The sequence below is a fragment of the Copadichromis virginalis genome, linkage group LG3 (genome assembly GCF_057382275.1).
Source record: "Copadichromis virginalis isolate Kocher_CV1m ecotype Utaka linkage group LG3, C_Virginalis_male_GT1.1, whole genome shotgun sequence".
In the NCBI taxonomy this organism is placed as follows: domain Eukaryota; kingdom Metazoa; phylum Chordata; class Actinopteri; order Cichliformes; family Cichlidae; genus Copadichromis; species Copadichromis virginalis.
The window spans coordinates 34,177,711-34,196,939 of NC_140620.1; the positions used below are offsets into that span (position 1 = coordinate 34,177,711).

General features: G+C 40.0%; 1 protein-coding gene across 2 annotated transcripts in view; it reads left to right on the plus strand.

Moving 5' to 3' along the window:
* The window catches only part of htr2cl1 (5-hydroxytryptamine (serotonin) receptor 2C, G protein-coupled-like 1), a 113,866-nt gene extending 106,902 nt beyond the window's left edge, over positions 1 to 6,964 (plus strand). For both annotated transcript variants that reach the window (XM_085450753.1, XM_085450754.1), the window contains exon 8: positions 292 to 6,964. In XM_085450753.1, coding sequence (XP_085306879.1) covers positions 292 to 876 — 585 coding nt within the window. In that variant the 3' untranslated portion in view covers positions 877 to 6,964. The remainder of the gene's footprint in view (positions 1 to 291) is intronic.
* Positions 6,965 to 19,229: the final 12,265 nt, after the last annotated feature.

Sequence of the window (19,229 nt, forward strand, 5' to 3'; positions counted from 1 at the left end):
GGCGTGTTTCTGTGCCAGACACTTTGAGTAAAAAGACTTGGAGTCGCTGAATGTGTGACTCGGGCTTGGCATTGTCCTCTGAAAATTCAGGTTAACTCTGGATGAAAACCAAAGCCCTCTTATATCTGTAAAATAAGTTTAAATCCTACTAGAAGTGGTGCAATCGCTGGGATATTGAAAGAAAAAGAACGTTTCGGTTGGAAGGTATTCAAACTCGCAAACTTTCTATTCACTATCTTCTTCTTATTCTTTCTTTCCTCCTCTTCCTTTTCCCCCTCTCTCTTCTTCTAGGTTCTAGGAATCGTCTTTTTCCTCTTCCTCATCATGTGGTGTCCCTTCTTTATCACCAACGTCACCTTCGTCTTGTGCAGCAACTCCTGCAACGAGTCACTGCTCCACGACCTCCTCAACGTCTTCGTCTGGGTGGGTTACATCTCCTCTGGAGTCAACCCTCTGGTCTACACCCTCTTCAATAAGACCTACAGGAGAGCGTTCTCCAGCTACATCAGGTGCCAGTACAAAGTCGGGGCCAACGCAGCCAGCCAGGGTTGCAAAACCCTCCTCGTCCCGCCGCCATGCCCTTCACACGCCGTGACTCCTCTTCTTATGGGCGATCACGGGAAGGCAGGTGTGGACCGCAACAGTAACTGTCGCAATGGCGGTAGGGGGGATAACGGGAGGCTCGCAGTGGACCCGGAGGACACGACGGACGATGGGACGCAATTCGGAATAACCTCGCAGAGCATTTCGGAGTGCCAGAACATTTGCATGCTTTCAGAAACAGAGCCGGAAACGGAGCTGGAGCCGGAGCTGGAGCCGGAGCTGTCACTCATCAGCTACAGCCCTGCCCCGAGAGAACACACAAGCAGCGTGTGACTGTGTGCATCCGGTCAGTTTTAGTCTTCTGCAACCTGCAGATGCTGTTCCAAGCAGGGCTGGTGCTTGGACACGACAGCTTTTCTACTGGTTTCAACTGTAGTGAGGACTCTTACTGGGAAAAGGACTAGTCTCTGCTGACAAGCCTTTTTCTCCGTACTATGTTCATCAATGTGGAAAGAAACCGGAAGAGTTAATATTTCGGGTTGGAAAGGTAGAATGAAAACCAATATTTCCAGTGTGCTCGTTTTGTAAATGTTGGCTTTCATAACATTAATAGAAAACAAAGGCATCCACCAGGCCTTTACCTATACATCTAAGCACTCATCAGTGGCAAGATGTGGGGGCTCCTCATGGCATTGACAATACCAGCTGAGATCCACTGAAAGGGATGAAGTGAAGAGGTCGGTGGAGAGCCAGCTCTCGTCAACCTAGCATTAAGTCAAGTGGCCCTTCACGGAGTCCCACAGATGCAGGTTACAGAGTCAAGCACCAACCGGGAGGCCACTGGGGTCAAACTACGCCTTCAAGCCTTCACACAGAGTCAAAATGCAGTCCGAGCTCGGGTCCACGTGGATTCCCTCCACACCAAGCAAACTAAACCAAATATATTTTTGTGCCGGTCGAGCTTGACAACAACAGCAGTCCTGAGAGCCATCTGAATGAACCTCTCCAGCATGTTTAATGAAACTATTCAGCCGACAGGAGGGGGATGTTTCTCTGAAGGAAACTGCAGTTGAAGCGTGTATGAGGGGACCAACATAAAGGAATGTACTACCGCTGGTCTCTGGTGGACTCACAGTGCCATCTAGTGGTCACATGACTCAGAGAGGTCGCCTCTTACCCTCCCCCTTTCTCCTTTATTGGACTGAACAAGGGGGATACAAGAGCTAAGAAACAAGGTGCAGGCCTTTGGCTTAACACAGCTGACAGGCTCTGGCTTCTGTTGACCAACAGAAACACTTTGCAAAATGCTAAATTCACTACTTCCACAGGTTTTTAACTCAAAGCAACCAATGAAATCTTAAATAAAAGTAAAACAGTCTAAAAGGAATGCATTATATGTAATTTTTTTATGTTAAGTTGAACTCTTTTCATGTTTACACTCATTACTCATTCCCACTCTTTTCTTTATACAAGCCAAACGGGGAAATGTATATCTTTTGCATTCACCCATTAAAACAAGACTACAGTGTAACGTAGCCTCATGCAAATAAATGAAAAGTTTGAGTCAAAGCAGGTTTGATTTTTGATTGATTTGCCACAACTTATATGTGACTTTAATCTTGACTATATCCCAAACCAATGAGCATGCATATCATATTATCAGGTTACGCATCAGGATTTTCATATCATCTACAAGCACAAATCTTCGCAATTTGATATTCTGGGCATCTGTGAAGGACACATCCTTGAATTGAAAAGAACCTCTGTGTCATCTACTTTAAAAAAGAAAAGAATGAGGGATTTGTATTCAAGGACAGTTTTTAATTTAGTCCCGTTTCAGTCATTCTGCAGGCTAAAACCTGCTTGAAGGGTAGAGTGAAAGCCAAAAAAAGGAAGAAATTAAAGAACACTAGTGGCTTTGTTTGCATATAAATCAACAAATTTTAGTAATAATCGAAGAATTACACTGAAACTAAAGCTCCAATGATGGTTTGCTTGGCAGCGTTTCAACCCTGCACTGAGTCAGACTCTCTGATCTTCTACAGCTTCACAGTAACTCACAGTTAAGACCAAGTAGCTTTAGATTTCATCCGTGAGACGGACAGAAAGTCGATACCCTAAGAGACAAAGTCCCCAACACTCAGAGCCCTGTCACTCTGACTCCACCTCTCTCACTCCCACTTTCCCTCCTCCCACATTTTTATTGACATCTGACAAGACGGCATGCTTCATCCACTCTGGATGAAATACCTGCAGTTTGATTTTCTCATGAACAAATTCACAAATTTATCCGAGATAACAGAGGACATCATGAGGTAGTTCTAATCGGCCCGATTCTAATTCCTGCTAGAAATACCTCAGCTTTTAGTTTTTACTGTCAAGGCATTCACATTTAACGAACGATCCATTTACAAAATCGATGAAGAACAGCCTGAGATGGCCTGAAAAAGGAACTAGATCTTCAAAAATATGTCTTAGTTCTGGTCGACCGTCACTGCAAAGAAATCCCAGGGTCATAAATCAAACAAAAGACACAGCTCACTGGTTTTACACAAACTTGGTTTGGTGTGACAGACCATTAATAACATCTTTGTCAGGAAGAAATAATCAGCAGTTTGTCCAGTCGCTCTCATGGCAGTTTGTAAAACTTTGTGTTAAAGACAAAAATTCCTTCTCTGCACCCTGAACGTTGTTCAAAAACACTCGGCCAACCAGGATGGGATCCATTTGCTGGGACGATTCTGGACAACACCCCTAATGTAGACTATATAATCTTAAGTCAAAGACGCAGTCAAAGATGCAGATAGGTAATACAGCACTCTGCTAGCTTTACAAACCTGCTTGTTTTTATTGATCCAATGTGTCCTGTGGAAGTAAAATACCCAAAATGCTGGATGGAAAACTTGTTTTAAAACAGCAAAGACTAAGTATCTGCAACACTCCGCCTTACAAAAGATATAATACTGTGTGGAGTTTGAAGGTCAAGTTCATGCTTTTCATCAAGAACTTCGCCTCTTAGAAGATAAGATATGAATGTATAAAGAAGATTTAACCTTAAATTAAAAGTTGGGCTAAATTTACTGGAGTTTTTCAAAGAAAAACAAAATCACAGCGCTTCTCCATAAAAGAAAACAATACTAGAAAGATGGCTATTTAGTAGAAAAAAGACCCTTAAAATGAAAGATGAATACTTTGCATTATTGGAAAATCTCTTTCCATCCACTGTTTCCACTTTATTGACCAGTCTTTGTTCAATCTGCCTCGTTTTTCTAAACGAATACTTTCTAAAACATAATATCTCTGACTGGCTCACACTTAATGACTACTTTTGTATAGTAGATGGCAGTTTCTCTAGAAATCAATATTTGATGTTCTTAATAATCGCCTCAAGCATATAAAAACACTAAGAATTTACAAACACTTGAATGTTTATTACCCATAATCTCCCCTATGCCCTTCAAAATCAAAGAGTAAAAGGTCAAAGCCTTCAATGTGATCAATCGAACCTAGAGCCTGAGGTCTGCAGCCACCTCTGCATGCAATTAGAATGAACCATAATAGTTCCCTTTGTTCTAATTCTATGCGCCTCTGTATAATTTATCCACTATTTGTATGCTACAGACTTACCCAGTGGGCATTGGCACCACTTTTGTCTCCACAAGGAGAGATCTACATGAGCTAATGTTGGCAAGCCAACAATGAGGTTTGACCCACGAATATCATGCATGTTTAAAGTGTTGTTCAAAAGGTCCTCTCTGCCTCACTTAGGTTTTTGCTTTCTTGTGAAGTACAGGAAAGAAATAAAGAACAAACACAGGGCAATCAACAAAACGCACCATCCAAACAGCATTCGGGCATTTTATCCTCATTGACTTCCCAATTATCACAATAATATGTAAACAAGGGGAAAAACAAGAAAAAAAATAAAAGGAGAAGAGAGGACTCTCTGAACGTGGTTGAAAGGATTGTGTTCCGGCATGGAAAGAGCCGCTGCCAGGCCAGCCAACTCACTATGTCACAATGTAATAGCTCTATGTTTCTCGTGTACCTGTGTGTGTACCGAGCTTGGCTCAAATTGCAGTCTGAGATTGATTCAGAAGCTTTTCTGGGTTTTATTGATTGTGTCCAGCACAGTGGACTGAACCGCGAACGTCCCTGCAGGTGCCAGTCCTGTCCGGACAGCTGAAAGCAATCACTTTGAAAAGATTTCAGTGAAATTCGATCCAGGCCTGGTGTGTATAGACATAGCTGGAGCCGTTTTCTGACAGACTTTCTTTTCAGTACAAAGAAAGAGAGAAAGATTCTTCCCTCTCCGAGAGCTTTTTGGGTTTATGTTAAAGATTAAAGGAAAAATCCCAGAAATGCTACAGCAGTATATAGAAACTCATAAAGGGATGACAATGCGCTGTATCTTGTGTTAGCTGACACATTTTCTTACCTGGTATGAATCATTTTACATTTTCAAGGAATTATGTGTCTATACAGAGACTCAAGGAATGTTCTGACATTATGAGAAATGTGTTTTTTTGCTTTAATTAGATGATCATTAGCAAAGCCAGGACACTGTTAGCCTAGGCTAGCATAAACACTGGGAGCAGAGTGAACCTGCTAGCCTTAGCAACACATCTGAATAATACATAATCTGTCATTTATTATTTATTTAAAAAACCCAACAAGTAGAAGTATTATAAGAACTTCTTTTGTGGCCACAAATTGTGAATTATAGTTTTGGAATTTCAATAGCACCTTGGTTAAGCTAACTAGCTAGCAAATATTAGTTACTCCATGCTAGCACTTGAAGACAGGTCTGACATGCTAGTGCTAATGGGGGTTCATTTCGTAATTTTTATGATTTTTTTATGATGATTACATCAGAATCTCCTCCTTTTGGTATAAAATGATGCACTATGCCAGGCTTCATTTTGCTGTAAGTGCATATTTTATAACGCATTATGATTAAATAGTATATTTGAATAACACCTGGCACATAAGCCGGGATTATACTTTGTATGTCTGCAAGTAATTTCATCATCAAACAGTGAGTGCAAGGGTCCATGTGGATGTCCCTGTGCTTGCATGCTTTTTGTAACAGCTCTGAGTTATCCGAGGAGAAATTGCATGCCAACTATGTAAGCGCCTCAGGTGGCAGACTTCAATCAGGAAAGACTACTCAGTCATCAGGTGTCCACAGTGGAGTATACTCAAGAGCTTAACCTTTTAACATCCTCCTGGTCTCCCCCCAGGGTGGGATTATGGTTGCAATATACACACAATTAATAAATTCATTTTGGCATTGCAGGTATTAGTGTTTGCATTTCTTCCAAATAGGCAGAAATTCTATAGAAAAACTTTGACTTTAACATATCCCTAACCCTACTCTCTAGCATCACCAGATTTAGTGCCTGTTAAAAGGTTAGAAAATAACCTTTTTTTTTATTTTCCAGCAACTTATACAGAACAGAAGATCTATTCTGTTTGGCAATGTACCCTGTTCATCATGAAGGAGAAGAAAAAGCACTATAGCCAACCTTAGCAAGCCTTGATTATTTAATATGATCCTGATTCTGTCTGGACTCACTTTGGCCCAGAAAATATCATCCTGACAGTTTTCTGGTGTGATGTAAGCATGTAGCAAAAATATCCTCTGCGCTTTTACATCAGTTCTCAATATTTCAGTCCAAACATAACGCTGGACAAGACTTTTGAAATGCCAACTCATATGAGCACATCCTATTGTGTATATAAAATCATAAAAAACAGCAACAAAGTCAAATGCACATATTTCCCAGAATGTCATAATCTTTACTTTTCTATCTCACGGAAATAGCAATAAATTGCTGCAATTAAACACAAAATAATTCCTGCCATTTCCGGATCATTTGGAAGGATGTCAAAGGGTGTAAGAGAACCCCAGGAGCTCGCAACATGTTACAGTTTTCAGATAAAAATGCATTTGCAAAAATGCTAATCAGACTTTTCAGCAGAGCTTTTTGAAAGGTACTCTGGTTGATCTTCCCAAACATGCAACTCTGTCACTAAACGGCTCAGAAAGTAGCCAAGATGTTCAAGAGTCTGACAAACCCAGCAACTCTAAATCCAATTTCATTGCAGACGACATTCGTTCTCGAGCCCCGAATTTAAACACCCTCTTTGATGCTGGTTTGCATCGACACAGAAATCTGGTTTGTCTCGTTCTTGTATTATCCGGCGCTCGTGGGTTTGAACTTTTTATGCGTTGAACTTTTTTGTGTTATGTAGTGGATGTTTGTTTTTTTGTTTTATTTAATTTTTTTGTTTTTTATACCATTTTAATTGTGAATGTTTGTCTATGACACATTTTTATGAGTTTTTACAATTTATGTCACCATCCACATGATGTTTTTTTTCTGTGTGATGCTGCTATTTATTTATTAAAATATTATTCCAATGTGAGGACAATTGTGTTATTTGTACATTTAGCCACATTTGAATCCATCTTAATGGAAAGCAGCCTGTTTTTGGTGCTTTACTGATGGGCTATAACTAGTTGAAAGTTTTCTTTCGAACTTCTGATTGTTTGATTGTTGGAGTTTCTCTCTCTATTATTGTAGGCTCTTTATCTAACAATATAAAGCGCCTTAAGGCAGCTGTTCTTGGGACTTGGTGCTATTTAAATAAAACTGAATTGACAAGACAAACACACTGTGGAACAATAGTGACAAGAAAAGCTTAAAAAACAAACAATAACACTACTTTGAAAGTGGTGGCTGAGATGAATTTCGATTTCTTTCTTTTTCTGTCATCAAACCACAATCATCCCTCCTCTCTAATGATTAACACCTAGCAGTGTAATGTGGGGAATTTGATAATAACAGTACAGGGCCCAACCCCCTGTTCTGACACCTCACTCTGCTCTACTATTATGCTCATTCTACTGCAAACCTCTGCCAATCAGTGGAGGCTTTTATCCAAAGTGCTTCATGAACAGAGCTGAACCTGGAGATAATTAAACTCTTGGCTGTGTTTTAGTTTCATGCTCCATGCAGCGACCCATGTAGTAAAACCCAACATGAGTATTATACTCGTGCTGGCCTGAGTATAGCATTACCGCTTGATCTTGTGCATCTACGGTAAAATATGATTGTGGGCAAGTTTCCTGGTCCGTGCAGGGTTGGTATTAATACTGCTAATCAAATACTCAGTAATTACCTGAACTTCAATTGAGATTTCTTACAAAACACACTTCATTCAATTTTAAAGAGGCTTAAAGCTGTTTGGTGATGGATGACAGTGCTGTGAGCGCTACTTCATGCCTCTCGTGCTCGACTCTATAGTGAAAATATGACCATATTAATCAGCAGTCAACTGAAAAGGTTCCCATTCTTTTGATAGTCGGTGCATAAAGGTCCAGTGTTACTTACACAAGGGTCCACACTGTTACCACGCCAGCATACAGTACACTCATGAATATCATGCTAATTTTGAGCTGTTCTGTTAACTGTTCTTTTTTCCGGTTGGGATGACTGTACAGCATCTTTAATGATTTTTTTTTTAATGAGAATTAGGTGCACAAGTTTGAATTTATTTTGGGTTTTCTCTAATCAACACAGGCTCAAATATATACATACACCCTCACTAATATTTGGTTAAATGTCCCTTACGTTGCACCCTGACTGGGTTGTTTTTGGTATCCATCAACAAGTCTCGGAAAATAATTCTGACTGGATATGTGACCACTCTGTTTGGTAAAATTGGTAGAGTTCATTTAAATAGACCTATTTATTTAGGTCTGAGCAGTTTTATAGTTTTCATAAATTTTCATTGGGCTTTGGAAAGACCTTTCCAGAAGCTTAATGTTAGCCTGCTTTATCTATTCCAAAGCTAATTATGATGTGTGTTTGGGAAGATTTTCCTCATGGAACACCTAACTGTGTCCAAGTTCCAATCATCCAGCTGTTGATTGGAGGTGAAACTGAACAATTTGGACAGAGTCCTTCTTCATTATTCCATCCACTTTGCACAATGTACCAGCATCACTGGCAGCAAAACAGCCCAGATTGTGATGCTACCATCACCATGCTTGACATTTGTTACAGTGTTCTCAGGTTTGAGAGCCTCACCTTTACTCCTCCACACATCCCTCTTATCATTGTGGCCAAATACATTATTTTATGTCTTGTCTGACTGTAGCGGGCCACTAAGGCAACTGCATAGAATGCAACCTGTCTCCAAACTATTGCAGTCCTGACTGCAATCAGTCTCAGATAGTTTGTTAAAGGTTTTCTAATAGCTGCTGTGTAATTTTTAAATGCAGACAGATTGCCTTCACGTTGTAATTTCTGAATTTCTGTTTCTAATCTATGAGTTAGTGGTGTGTTGATACAGCAAATGTTGATATCGATCCAGTTCCAAATGAATACAGAGTAAGTATTGGCAAAACCAATACCAATATTTTTAACCCATAATAGCTTATATAGGGGTGAGCAGGGTGTCGTGGTTAGCTCGTTAGCGTGGTTAGCTCGTTAACGTGTTAGCACCGTCCGGCCCCACCACAGGGCGATACACTGACAGCACTACTTAAAGCAATTCAGTTCAATTTTCAATTCAGTTTTATTTATATAGCACGTAATCACAACAACAGTTGCTTCAAGGGGTTTATATTATATTATTTATATTGTAAGGTAAAGACGGTACAATAATACAAAGATAGCAGAGAAAACACCAACAATCTATGAGCAACAGTGGGAAGGAAAAACTCCCTTTCAACAGGAAGAAACCGCTGGCAGAGCCAGGCTCAGGGAGGGGCGGGGCCATCTGCTGTGACCAGTTGGGGGTGAGAGAAGGAAAACAGGATAAAGACATGCTGTGGAAGCGAGCAAAATATTAATCATGTGGGCTCATTTCAGTGGGCGACACACTGAACTTAGAGGATAGAAACAAAGTATTGATCCTTTCACCCTATTGATCCAATACTTTGATCGCTCTTTGGTAATGATACCATCGATACATGGATCAATCATCGCACCTCTGATGGATGAATCTGGCTGGACTCTGAATGTGAGTAGTAAATATGAATTTCTCTTTAGGTGTACCACAACGGGCTTGCAGTTATTCCCAGTTATTTAACATATTATCAAAAACAAATTGCATGTAAGGGTCAACCTGACCTCATTCAGCTGCAAGTTGAGAGCAGACTGACTTTTGCTTTGAAGATGGTAGCTATGAGTGGTCACATACCTGGTCCTCATCTTTGAGGCAACCACTTCAATGGCAACGAGTTGATTGCACACACTCACAATAATGGTTATTCTCTATTTTTCCTCCCGTGAGTGTAGCATAGGAAACATTTCTTCCCACCAGCAAACCTCCTAAGAAACCCATTCCTCTCTCAATCTTCATCATCACTTCTCACTGGCTTGTGCTCAGGTTATTGGAAAAGAAGCCTACACAAGCTTAAAAAATAAGCAGATCTGTATGTCCCTTCTGAAACTTTTTCTTTCACTCTTTTTCATTTCAGAGGCTGAAAACAAGTCACGCATCTCATACCACAATTTTCATTAGCAGTAACAATAAGAAGGGATCCAACCTTAATACACGTCATTACAATCATCATAATCAATCAGCAGTCTCCTTATCTTCACTTCATCTTTTCCCTTCACCTCCCTCCCACCTACAGTTGTTCTGCTCCCAGCCAGTGGCGTCCTCCCCACAGTCTGTAGCTTCACAGGGTTTATCATTTGATTCTCAGTCACAAGATGGCAGCAGAGCAACCCAAACAATGTGATCAGAGTGGTAATGAACAACTACAATGTCATGAATCTCCACAAGTACAACAGGTAATGAGAACGAGCCACCGCATGACATCACCCCCGTTGTCCTCTGTTTCACCTGTTCTGAGTAAGTCTCACTTTGCCAGATCCAGGTTTCCTGCTTGTATATCAGGCCAGAACATGTGAAGCATACTGCATGCAATAAGTCATCCCCTACACATCCCTCAGAAGTCCTGGTTATGCTAATATAGGCAATTAAGCATAATGGCACTGCAGGGAAGCATAACGGAGCCAAATACCCGCGAATAAAAGTGGACAGCTACATAAACACATAATTACATGTGGGTAAGTTTACAGGATTAATCGTGTTTGTTTATGTATTTATTTGCTATTTACTGAGCTCCTTTCTGGGTGGCAAATCAGCACCACGGACAGTGACACAGAAGTCAGCACCCAGGACAGAGACAGAGGTGACATATGAAGCAACAGCGCCACTTTGTGGGCGAAAGGGGGCACAGCAGCAGTGTGTAAGGTTATTTATGAGGACTGGATAAGCTGCTTCTTATCCAGGGTGATATTTCAGCTTGTTGACAGACAGGTGGAGCTGTAAAGTGGCTCCGGGAGCAACGCTGGCTCAGACAGCATACCTGGTGGCCCGATGAAAGGCATCTCCAACACCTCCGTGAGCTGCACTGCTAAGCCATATACCATGATTGGCATCTTTTTACAGAGATTGTTGTACTGACCGGGCCAACGGGTGATACAGTTTCCTTTTCACTTCAGTAGGTGGATGGTTGGTGTTAGTTAAATTGCTGTTTCAAGCCTGTCCCTTCACACCACATGCTGTTCACATGTGAGTCATTTTTTCCTCCTGTGGTCAGCAGTCTGGAGCAAGAACACAGAACAGTTTGCTGATTTAGGACATAAACTAGACTCCAGATACTGTCTTTAGTCATTGATAAAGAATATTTCATTGATAAAAATATGAAGAGCATTTTTCTCTTTCAACAGTCAACCTTAACCTTAATACATACACACGCACACACATATATATGTGTGTTTGTGTGTGTATGTATATATATATATATATATATATATATATATATATATATATATATATATATATATATATATATATATATATCTGTGTGAATATATATATATATGTGTGAATATATATGTGTGTGTGTGTGTGTGTGTGTGTATATATATATATATATATGTGTGTGTGTGTGTGTGTGTGTGTGTGTGTGTGTGTGTGTGTGTGTGTGTGTGTGTGTGTGTGTGAGAGTGAGTATGTAGGGGGAGAGAGAGAGACAGTGCTTATACACATATTCACAGTATCTAGTAAAGACAGGTGTAATTATGAAAATGATGAGCTAAGAACACACAATCAGTAACATCAGGGTGGATAAAGATATAGTTAGTGTTGGAAAATAAATGACACCAACCTCTCCCACAGGGGAACTGTAGAAAAGGGGAGAGGCCGAAGAGGTTCCCCAAATTTATAGGGTTGCACCAAAGAAGAAGAAAAGGATGAGGAGGGGCCCTAACCGATAATGAAGATAGCTACAAGCTACAGGCTTAAAGGTCCTAAACGTCAGGTATACCGGGAACAGTTTGGGGATTCCATTTTGTGTAAATACAATAATGTGTAATATATATATATATATATATATATATAGAGAGAGAGAGAGAGAGAGAGAGAGAGAGAGAGAGAGAGATATTATACTTTCTAGTTGTTCTTCCTTAATTAAAGAGAAACGAGCCTCCGATCGACGTGTATTTAAATGGAAGTGTCGTATTCCCGGAGGCCTGCGGCGGCTCTGCCTGCTCATCCCCGCTCTGCTACGCGGAGTGTGGGTGGTGGTCCTCGGCCGCCGCCGGCAATCGTCGGAATGCTTCGGACAGCGCACGCGCTCTTTCGTCAATCTGCTGCAGCCCTCTGATTTGACAGCTGCGTCAAGCTAGCGGAAGGTAGCAGCGAGAAACGGCGGCTGTTAAAGGGCCTCAGCTGTCAGCATAAAGGTCTTAAAACGATTGAAAAAATGTAGGTAAATATATTTATGCAGACCAGCGTTTAGCTGCTCTCACTACCATCTTGTAAACGTTTTACTCTTGCTGCTATCCTTCTGTGAGCATCATAGTCCGCACAGAAGAGGAGGCTGGGGTGGAGGTGGGGAGTAAATAATAAAACAGATAAACTAAAGGACATGATGAGATGTAGTTTATGTTTCTAGCTCAGCTGGCAAAAAATGGCAGGATTATTATAGTTAACTGAAACTAAAACTGTAACAAGACAATCCACTCTGAAACGAAACTTAATTTAAAAAACAAAATAAAAACTTCAAATAAACATAAAAAGCCAAACTAATAAAACAACTTAAACAAAATAGAAAATACAATATTAAAATAACTGGGCCCTAGCCATCAGACTTGCCTCTTCCCGTTGATTTTTTTATAGGCTTTCATTTCATGTCCCTCCTCCCCTGTAATTTTCCCAGATTTCACTAATTATTTCACAGCAAATTTCATTAAAATTCCTTTTTAATCTAAAATCCATGAAATGAAATTCATGCTTTGAAATAGTCGTGTCATTTGTTTTATAATGCTTTTTTTTTTAACACCCTCTTAAAAATACAAAAAGTCATGGACATTTTAGCTTGTATAAAATGTAAATCTGAAGGAGACTGCACATTCAGAATGTAGAGTTACCTGGCCTGTAGCATATGTGGAAAATTTGGACAAAATTGTTATAGCACAATATCCTGTGCTTGACCAGTCTATTTTTTAATAGCTGAAATGATAAAAACATGAAAAATCATACTTCTTTTTAATGTTGTTACTACCATGAAATGTCACTGAATCGTTGCTGTGACCCAGTGCTGATATTTCTCCCTAAGAAAGGAAGGAATGTGTAATGACCTGTTAGTTTGTTTATCATGTTCAAATTTTGTGATATAGTAGAAACCAATAGTAGCTTGAGTCGGGGCCACATCAAATGTGAAAACCACTCAAAGTTTTATATTACCCACAATTTTCTTTGTCTTCAAACGTCACAATGACATACTAAGCTTTGGATTACTTTGGTTAAGTTTTAAAGCCAACTCTTCTCCAATCTGATAGTTAAACACAGAAAAATACACCATTTTAGTATGTAATCCAACATAGATCAGAGGTCACGGCCACATTTATGTGGAAATATAAAAGCAGGCTGATGTCGTCATATTGTAATAAAAACGTAATAAATCCAGTTTTATTATAGCTCTTACCCTGTGGAGAGAGTTATACTGTGTGAGTGCTCTTGTTCTGATAGTTACAGATGAAATGATAAAATCATGGAAAAATTGCCTTTTTTTCCCCTTTTTCTTGTTTTTTTTTTTTTGGTTGTTGTTTGTTTGTTCACAGTGTTACTACCTTGAAATGGCACCCTGCTGATATTATTTATCTTGTGGCAGTTAGTGGAGTTAGGTTAATTGGTTATTCTAAATTGCCCATAGGTGTGAATGTGAATGCGAATGGTTGTCTGTCTGTATGTGTTAGCCCTGCGACAGAAGGAGCCGCTTTTGGATCGTTCGCACAGGACCCTCCAACCCGCACCTAAGCCTGGCGACCGTCCACGAGCCATTGTATGCAGGTTTCATTACCACACTGACTGTGTCGACATTTTACGACGTGCTAGAGAACACCGACAGATTAAAGTTGGAGATCGGACCATCTCAGTCTTCCCCGACTACACCGCCAGGGTGGCACGGGCTCGTGCTGCATTCAACACGGTCAGGCAGCAACTCCGTGGCATTGACGGTGTTCGGTATGGCCTGCTTCATCCAGCGCGACTCCGCATCACATATAAGGGTGTCGAGAAGGACTTTGTTTCGGCAGAGGAGGCCAGTGATTATGTCAAAACTTTGATTTCTGGGTGAGCCTCGTTAGCTCCTCAGTTTGATACTGTAATGCTGCTAAGGGTTCACGGTCTCCTTAGGTTTAACGCCACCTGTGCATTGTTTTCTTAGGCCATTGTGCTGGTTATTGTACTGTTGGTGTGCTGGTTCCTTTTATTTTCATTGTTATTTATTGAAACTGGATCATATAATATACTCTTGAACTTCGGACCAGTCCGGCACAATCTTCTCCAAGCTTGCTGCATTGATTTGCATAGGACTGAGTTGTTTTTCGTTTCTGTTAAATTTTTATTTATTTATTTTTTTGTTTGGTTGTTTTTGTTTTAATTGTTTATCTATTTATGTATGTTGTTTTTGTTTTTTGTTTTTTTAAATTTTATGCACTTTCGGTGATTTGTTGGAAAGTTCTCCTTCTGAGGAAGTCATATTTTGTACTGTGAGATCTTTTTTTGGTTGGTTGGTTTCCTTTTTATTTTTTCCCTTTTTAAAAAAAACATGTTTACTGTTACGCGCACACTGTTATGCTGTAGAGAAGTTGGTGAGAGGTTATTTTTCCCTCTCTCGCTTTTATTTTTATTTAGACAACAATTAGTCCAGTCACTTCGGTGAATCATTTTTGCTACTTTGGGGGTACACTGCTGTCTCCTTTGTTCTGTTCTGTGGAGACTTGGGGGTGTATTTGTGTTCAGGGTTGGGTTGGGGGGGGGCTGTCCCATTTCGGCTCTTCATGGCCACTGGCATTTTGGTTTGGTCTTTTTCCTCTTCCTTTTTGTAAATGGTTAATGGAAATATAGACCCCAGCATTGCTGGGTCAGGTATGCCTCTTAGATTCATTAGTTGGAATATCAGAGGTATGGGTAACCCTGTTAAGAGATCTAAGGTTTTTACTCACTTGAAACGTCTAAATTCTGACATAGCATTTTTACAGGAGACTCATCTTCGCATTAAGGATCATTATAGGTTATATTGCCCTTGGGTAGGTCAGGTCTTTCACTCAAATTTTAATTCGAAGGCTAGAGGAGTGGCCATTCTCATTAATAAGAAAGTTCAATTCACTTTGACCAATGTTGTCGCTGATAGGAACGGTAGATACATCATTGTTGCTGGTACCCTAATGCAGAAAAAGGTTTTGTTGGTAAATGTATATGCCCCGAATTTTGATGATGCTGAATTCGCTAATAGATTGCTGAGTAACATCCCCTTTCTGAATACACATTTGCTTATCCTTGGTGGTGATCTGAATTGTGTTTTTGATCCAATTTTGGATCGATCTAGTCCTCATAATTTGACTCAATCATCTATGTCTAAAACATTCTCAGATTTTATGAAACAGAATGATCTTGTTGATCCATGGAGATTTCGCAACCCTTCAATCAAAAAATTTTCATTCTTCTCTCAGGTCCACCAGTCTTATTCCAGGATTGATTATTTTTTCATCGACAGAACTCTTAATTCATGTGTTAATTCTTCCGACTATTCTGGTATTGTAATATCTGATCATTCTCCTCTGCTATTGGATGTTCATCTTTCTACCCATAAACGTAGCCCTCCACTTTGGAGATTTAACTCTCTCCTTCTGGCGGATAAAGAATTTTGTGAATTTATTTCAGGCTCTATTGAGGAGTTCTTGTCCTTCAATCAGGATGATTCTGTCTCATATTCTCTGCTATGGGAGACTCTTAAATGCTACCTGAGAGGTCAAGTTATTTCTTACTCTGTCCGTGCTAATAAAAAGATTAATGCCAGGCTTAAAGAACTTATAGCTGCAATTAGTAACCTTGATCAAAGTTATACACTGAACCCTTCTCCAGAATTACTGAAGCAGCGCCTTGATTTGCAAGCAGAATTTGATCTTATGTCAACCAAAGAGGCTGAGCACTTATTACTACGCAGTCGTGGCTCATATTACGAATATGGTGACAAGGCTAGTCGCTTGTTGGCACATCAGTTACGACGTCAGGCCTCCTCGCGTGTGATCCCCATTATTAAACACTCTGATGACAATATTACTACAGATCCCTTGGAAATTAATTCTACCTTTAAAACATTTTACTCTTTGTTGTACAGGTCCGAATTTCCCACGGATAAAGCTAAAATGAATGCATTTCTTCATAATCTTTCAAACCCTGTTATTGGTGCTAATGATGCGGGGCAATTGGACTCCCCATTATCTGTTGAAGAAGTATTAAAAGCTATTACAGCTATGCAGTCTAATAAAGCCCCGGGCCCGGATGGGTTTCCAATTGAATTCTATAAAACATTTATTGGTAAATTGGCACCATTGCTTTTGTCTGTGTTTAACGAATCCTTGGAAACCGGTTCATTACCACCTACTTTCACACAAGCAACCATAGCGCTCCTTCTCAAAAATGACAAGGACCCAACCTCCTGTGGTTCCTACAGGCCATTATCTCTGCTTAATGCCGATGCAAAGGTATTGGCTAAAGTAATTTCATCTCGCCTTGAGGATGTGCTTCCTCGAATTATATCTGAAGAGCAGAATGGCTTTATAAAGGGACGGCAATTGTTTTTTAATACCCGTACACTCTTTAATGTTATTTACTCAAAGCGTCTATCTGAACTTCCTGAACTTGTGATTTCTTTAGATGCTGAAAAGGCTTTCGATAGGGTGGAGTGGGAGTACTTGTTTGCAGTTTTAGAGAAATTTGGTTTTGGTGATAAATTTATTTCCTGGATTCGGCTTCTTTATTCGTCCCCTAAAGCCAGTGTTCATACTAATGATGTTTACTCTGATTATTTTGCGCTGGGTCGTGGTTGTCGTCAAGGTTGCCCTTTGTCTCCCTTACTCTTTGCCATTGCCATCGAGCCTCTGTCTATTACATTGCGATCTTCTTCTGTATTCAGGGGAATCATCCGTAATGGAATTACACATAAAGTATCATTGTATGCGGATGACTTGTTATTATATATGACTGACCCCGCATGCTCCATCCCTGCTGTTTTAAGTATTCTGGAGAACTTCAGTTCGTTTTCAGGTTATAAATTGAATTTGGGGAAAAGTGAGTGTTTTCCTGTTAATACGGCAGCACGTCAACTTCAACAGTCCGATCTACCCTTTCGTCTCAGTCCGTCTGGGTTTAAGTACTTAGGGATTAACGTGACTCGCTCTCTAGCTGGCCTTAAATCAGCAAATTTGTCTCCTCTTATATCTAGGGTCACATCTGATATTCAAAGATGGGGTAATCTCCCCCTTTCTTTAATCGGTAAGATTAACGTTGTTAAAATGAACATCTTACCAAAATTTTTATTTTTATTTCAGTCAATTCCCTTATTTTTGCCGAAACATTTTTTTGTTTCACTGGACAAGATTATTGGTTCTTTCATTTGGGGAGGGAAGCCACCTAGGGTCTCTAAAACTTTGCTGCAGCGATGCAGATTTAGTGGAGGACTTGCGTTACCTAATTTTTTAGTCTATTACTGGGCCGCTCACATCCATAAACTTTGCTACTGGCTAAAATCTTCTGGTTCCTCGTGGTGTAAATTGGAGCTATCATCATGTAAGGGCTCTTCTTTACCGGCTTTGCTCTATTCCTCTTTACCCGTGAGACCCTCTCTGTACACTGATAATCAGGTGGTTCTTAACACACTCAAAATCTGGTTTCAGTTTAGACGTCACTTTAATTTTGTAATGCCGTCTTCCTCGGGTCCTCTAAGCAAAAACCATTTGTTTCCCCCTTCACTTTTGGACTCAACATTTTCAGTGTGGTGTGACAAGGGTATAAAACAGTTCAAACATTTATATGTGGATGGTGTTTTCGATAGTTTTCCCAACTTGTCTTCTCGTTACAATCTCCCTGTTACCCATTTGTTTCGCTATTTTCAAATTCGAAATTTTGTTGCTAAGTGTTTCCCAAATTTCCCCTCTTTACCTCCAGAACAGCAGTGGGAAACTACGTTATCATTTGTTCCTCATCACAGAGGAACCATTTCGAAACTCTATGATGCTATTCTGTCTTTTAGTAACCACTCTAATGTTAAGCTTAAGCGTACATGGGAAGAAGAACTGGGATTTCGAATACATGAGGAGTCTTGGGAACGGGCTATAACGAGGATACGATCTTCCACCTCCTGTGCTCGTCTTGGACTTATTCAATTTAAGGTCATACACAGGGTGCATTTCTCTAAGTCTAGACTTTCTGAATTGTATCCAGAAGTGGAAAATAAATGTGATAAATGCCATGGTTCTCCTTGTCACCTTAGCCACATGTTTTTTCTGTGCCCTGAGCTACAAGGTTTCTGGACAAGGTATTTTGCTATTATGTCAACTGTTCTTGGGGTAACTCTTCATCCTTGTCCTCTGATTGCTGTGTTTGGGATTCCTGCTCGCTCACTTACACTTGATTCCACACAAAGGGATATTATAGCCTTCACATCCCTATTAGCGAGACGTCTAATATTGTTGCATTGGAAGTCTGCTAAGTATCCTACTATTTCCCGGTGGCTTAAAGATGTCATGTTTTTTTTAAAACTTGAAAAAATTAAATATACGTTGAGAGGTTGCACAGCCAAATTTTTTCACAAGTGGCAACCCTTTATCTCTTATTTTGCTAGTCTAGAGGTATTGCCTGTTTAAATCTACTTTTGTTACTGTTATATTCCTCTAATATGTTTGATGGTTGTGTTGATCTGTGTGGGACTGGGGGGGTGGGGGGGGGGGGGGGGCGTTGTGTTTAGTCTTTTTGTTTTTTTTGTTGTTTTTTTCATATATATATATATATGTTAATTTACTTAGGAAAATTAAGAAAGGTTGATTGTATTTCGGTAACTGCAAGTACTGTTTTCTTTTTTCAATAAAAATATTTTCAAAAAAAACATTATTGTGCAGCACATAAGATCAACAGAACACAGTGTGCTTTGAGGTAGGAGCCAAAAAGGGTGTAGTTTGTGGGTGTGATCACCCGTGTGTACACCTGTGAGCATGGACGCGCTTGTTTTTTGTTTTTTAAAAGGTTCCTTCATGTAATAATCTGCTAGAGGGTGTGGGGGGGCCACAGCCCCGTCCTCCAGGGCGTGA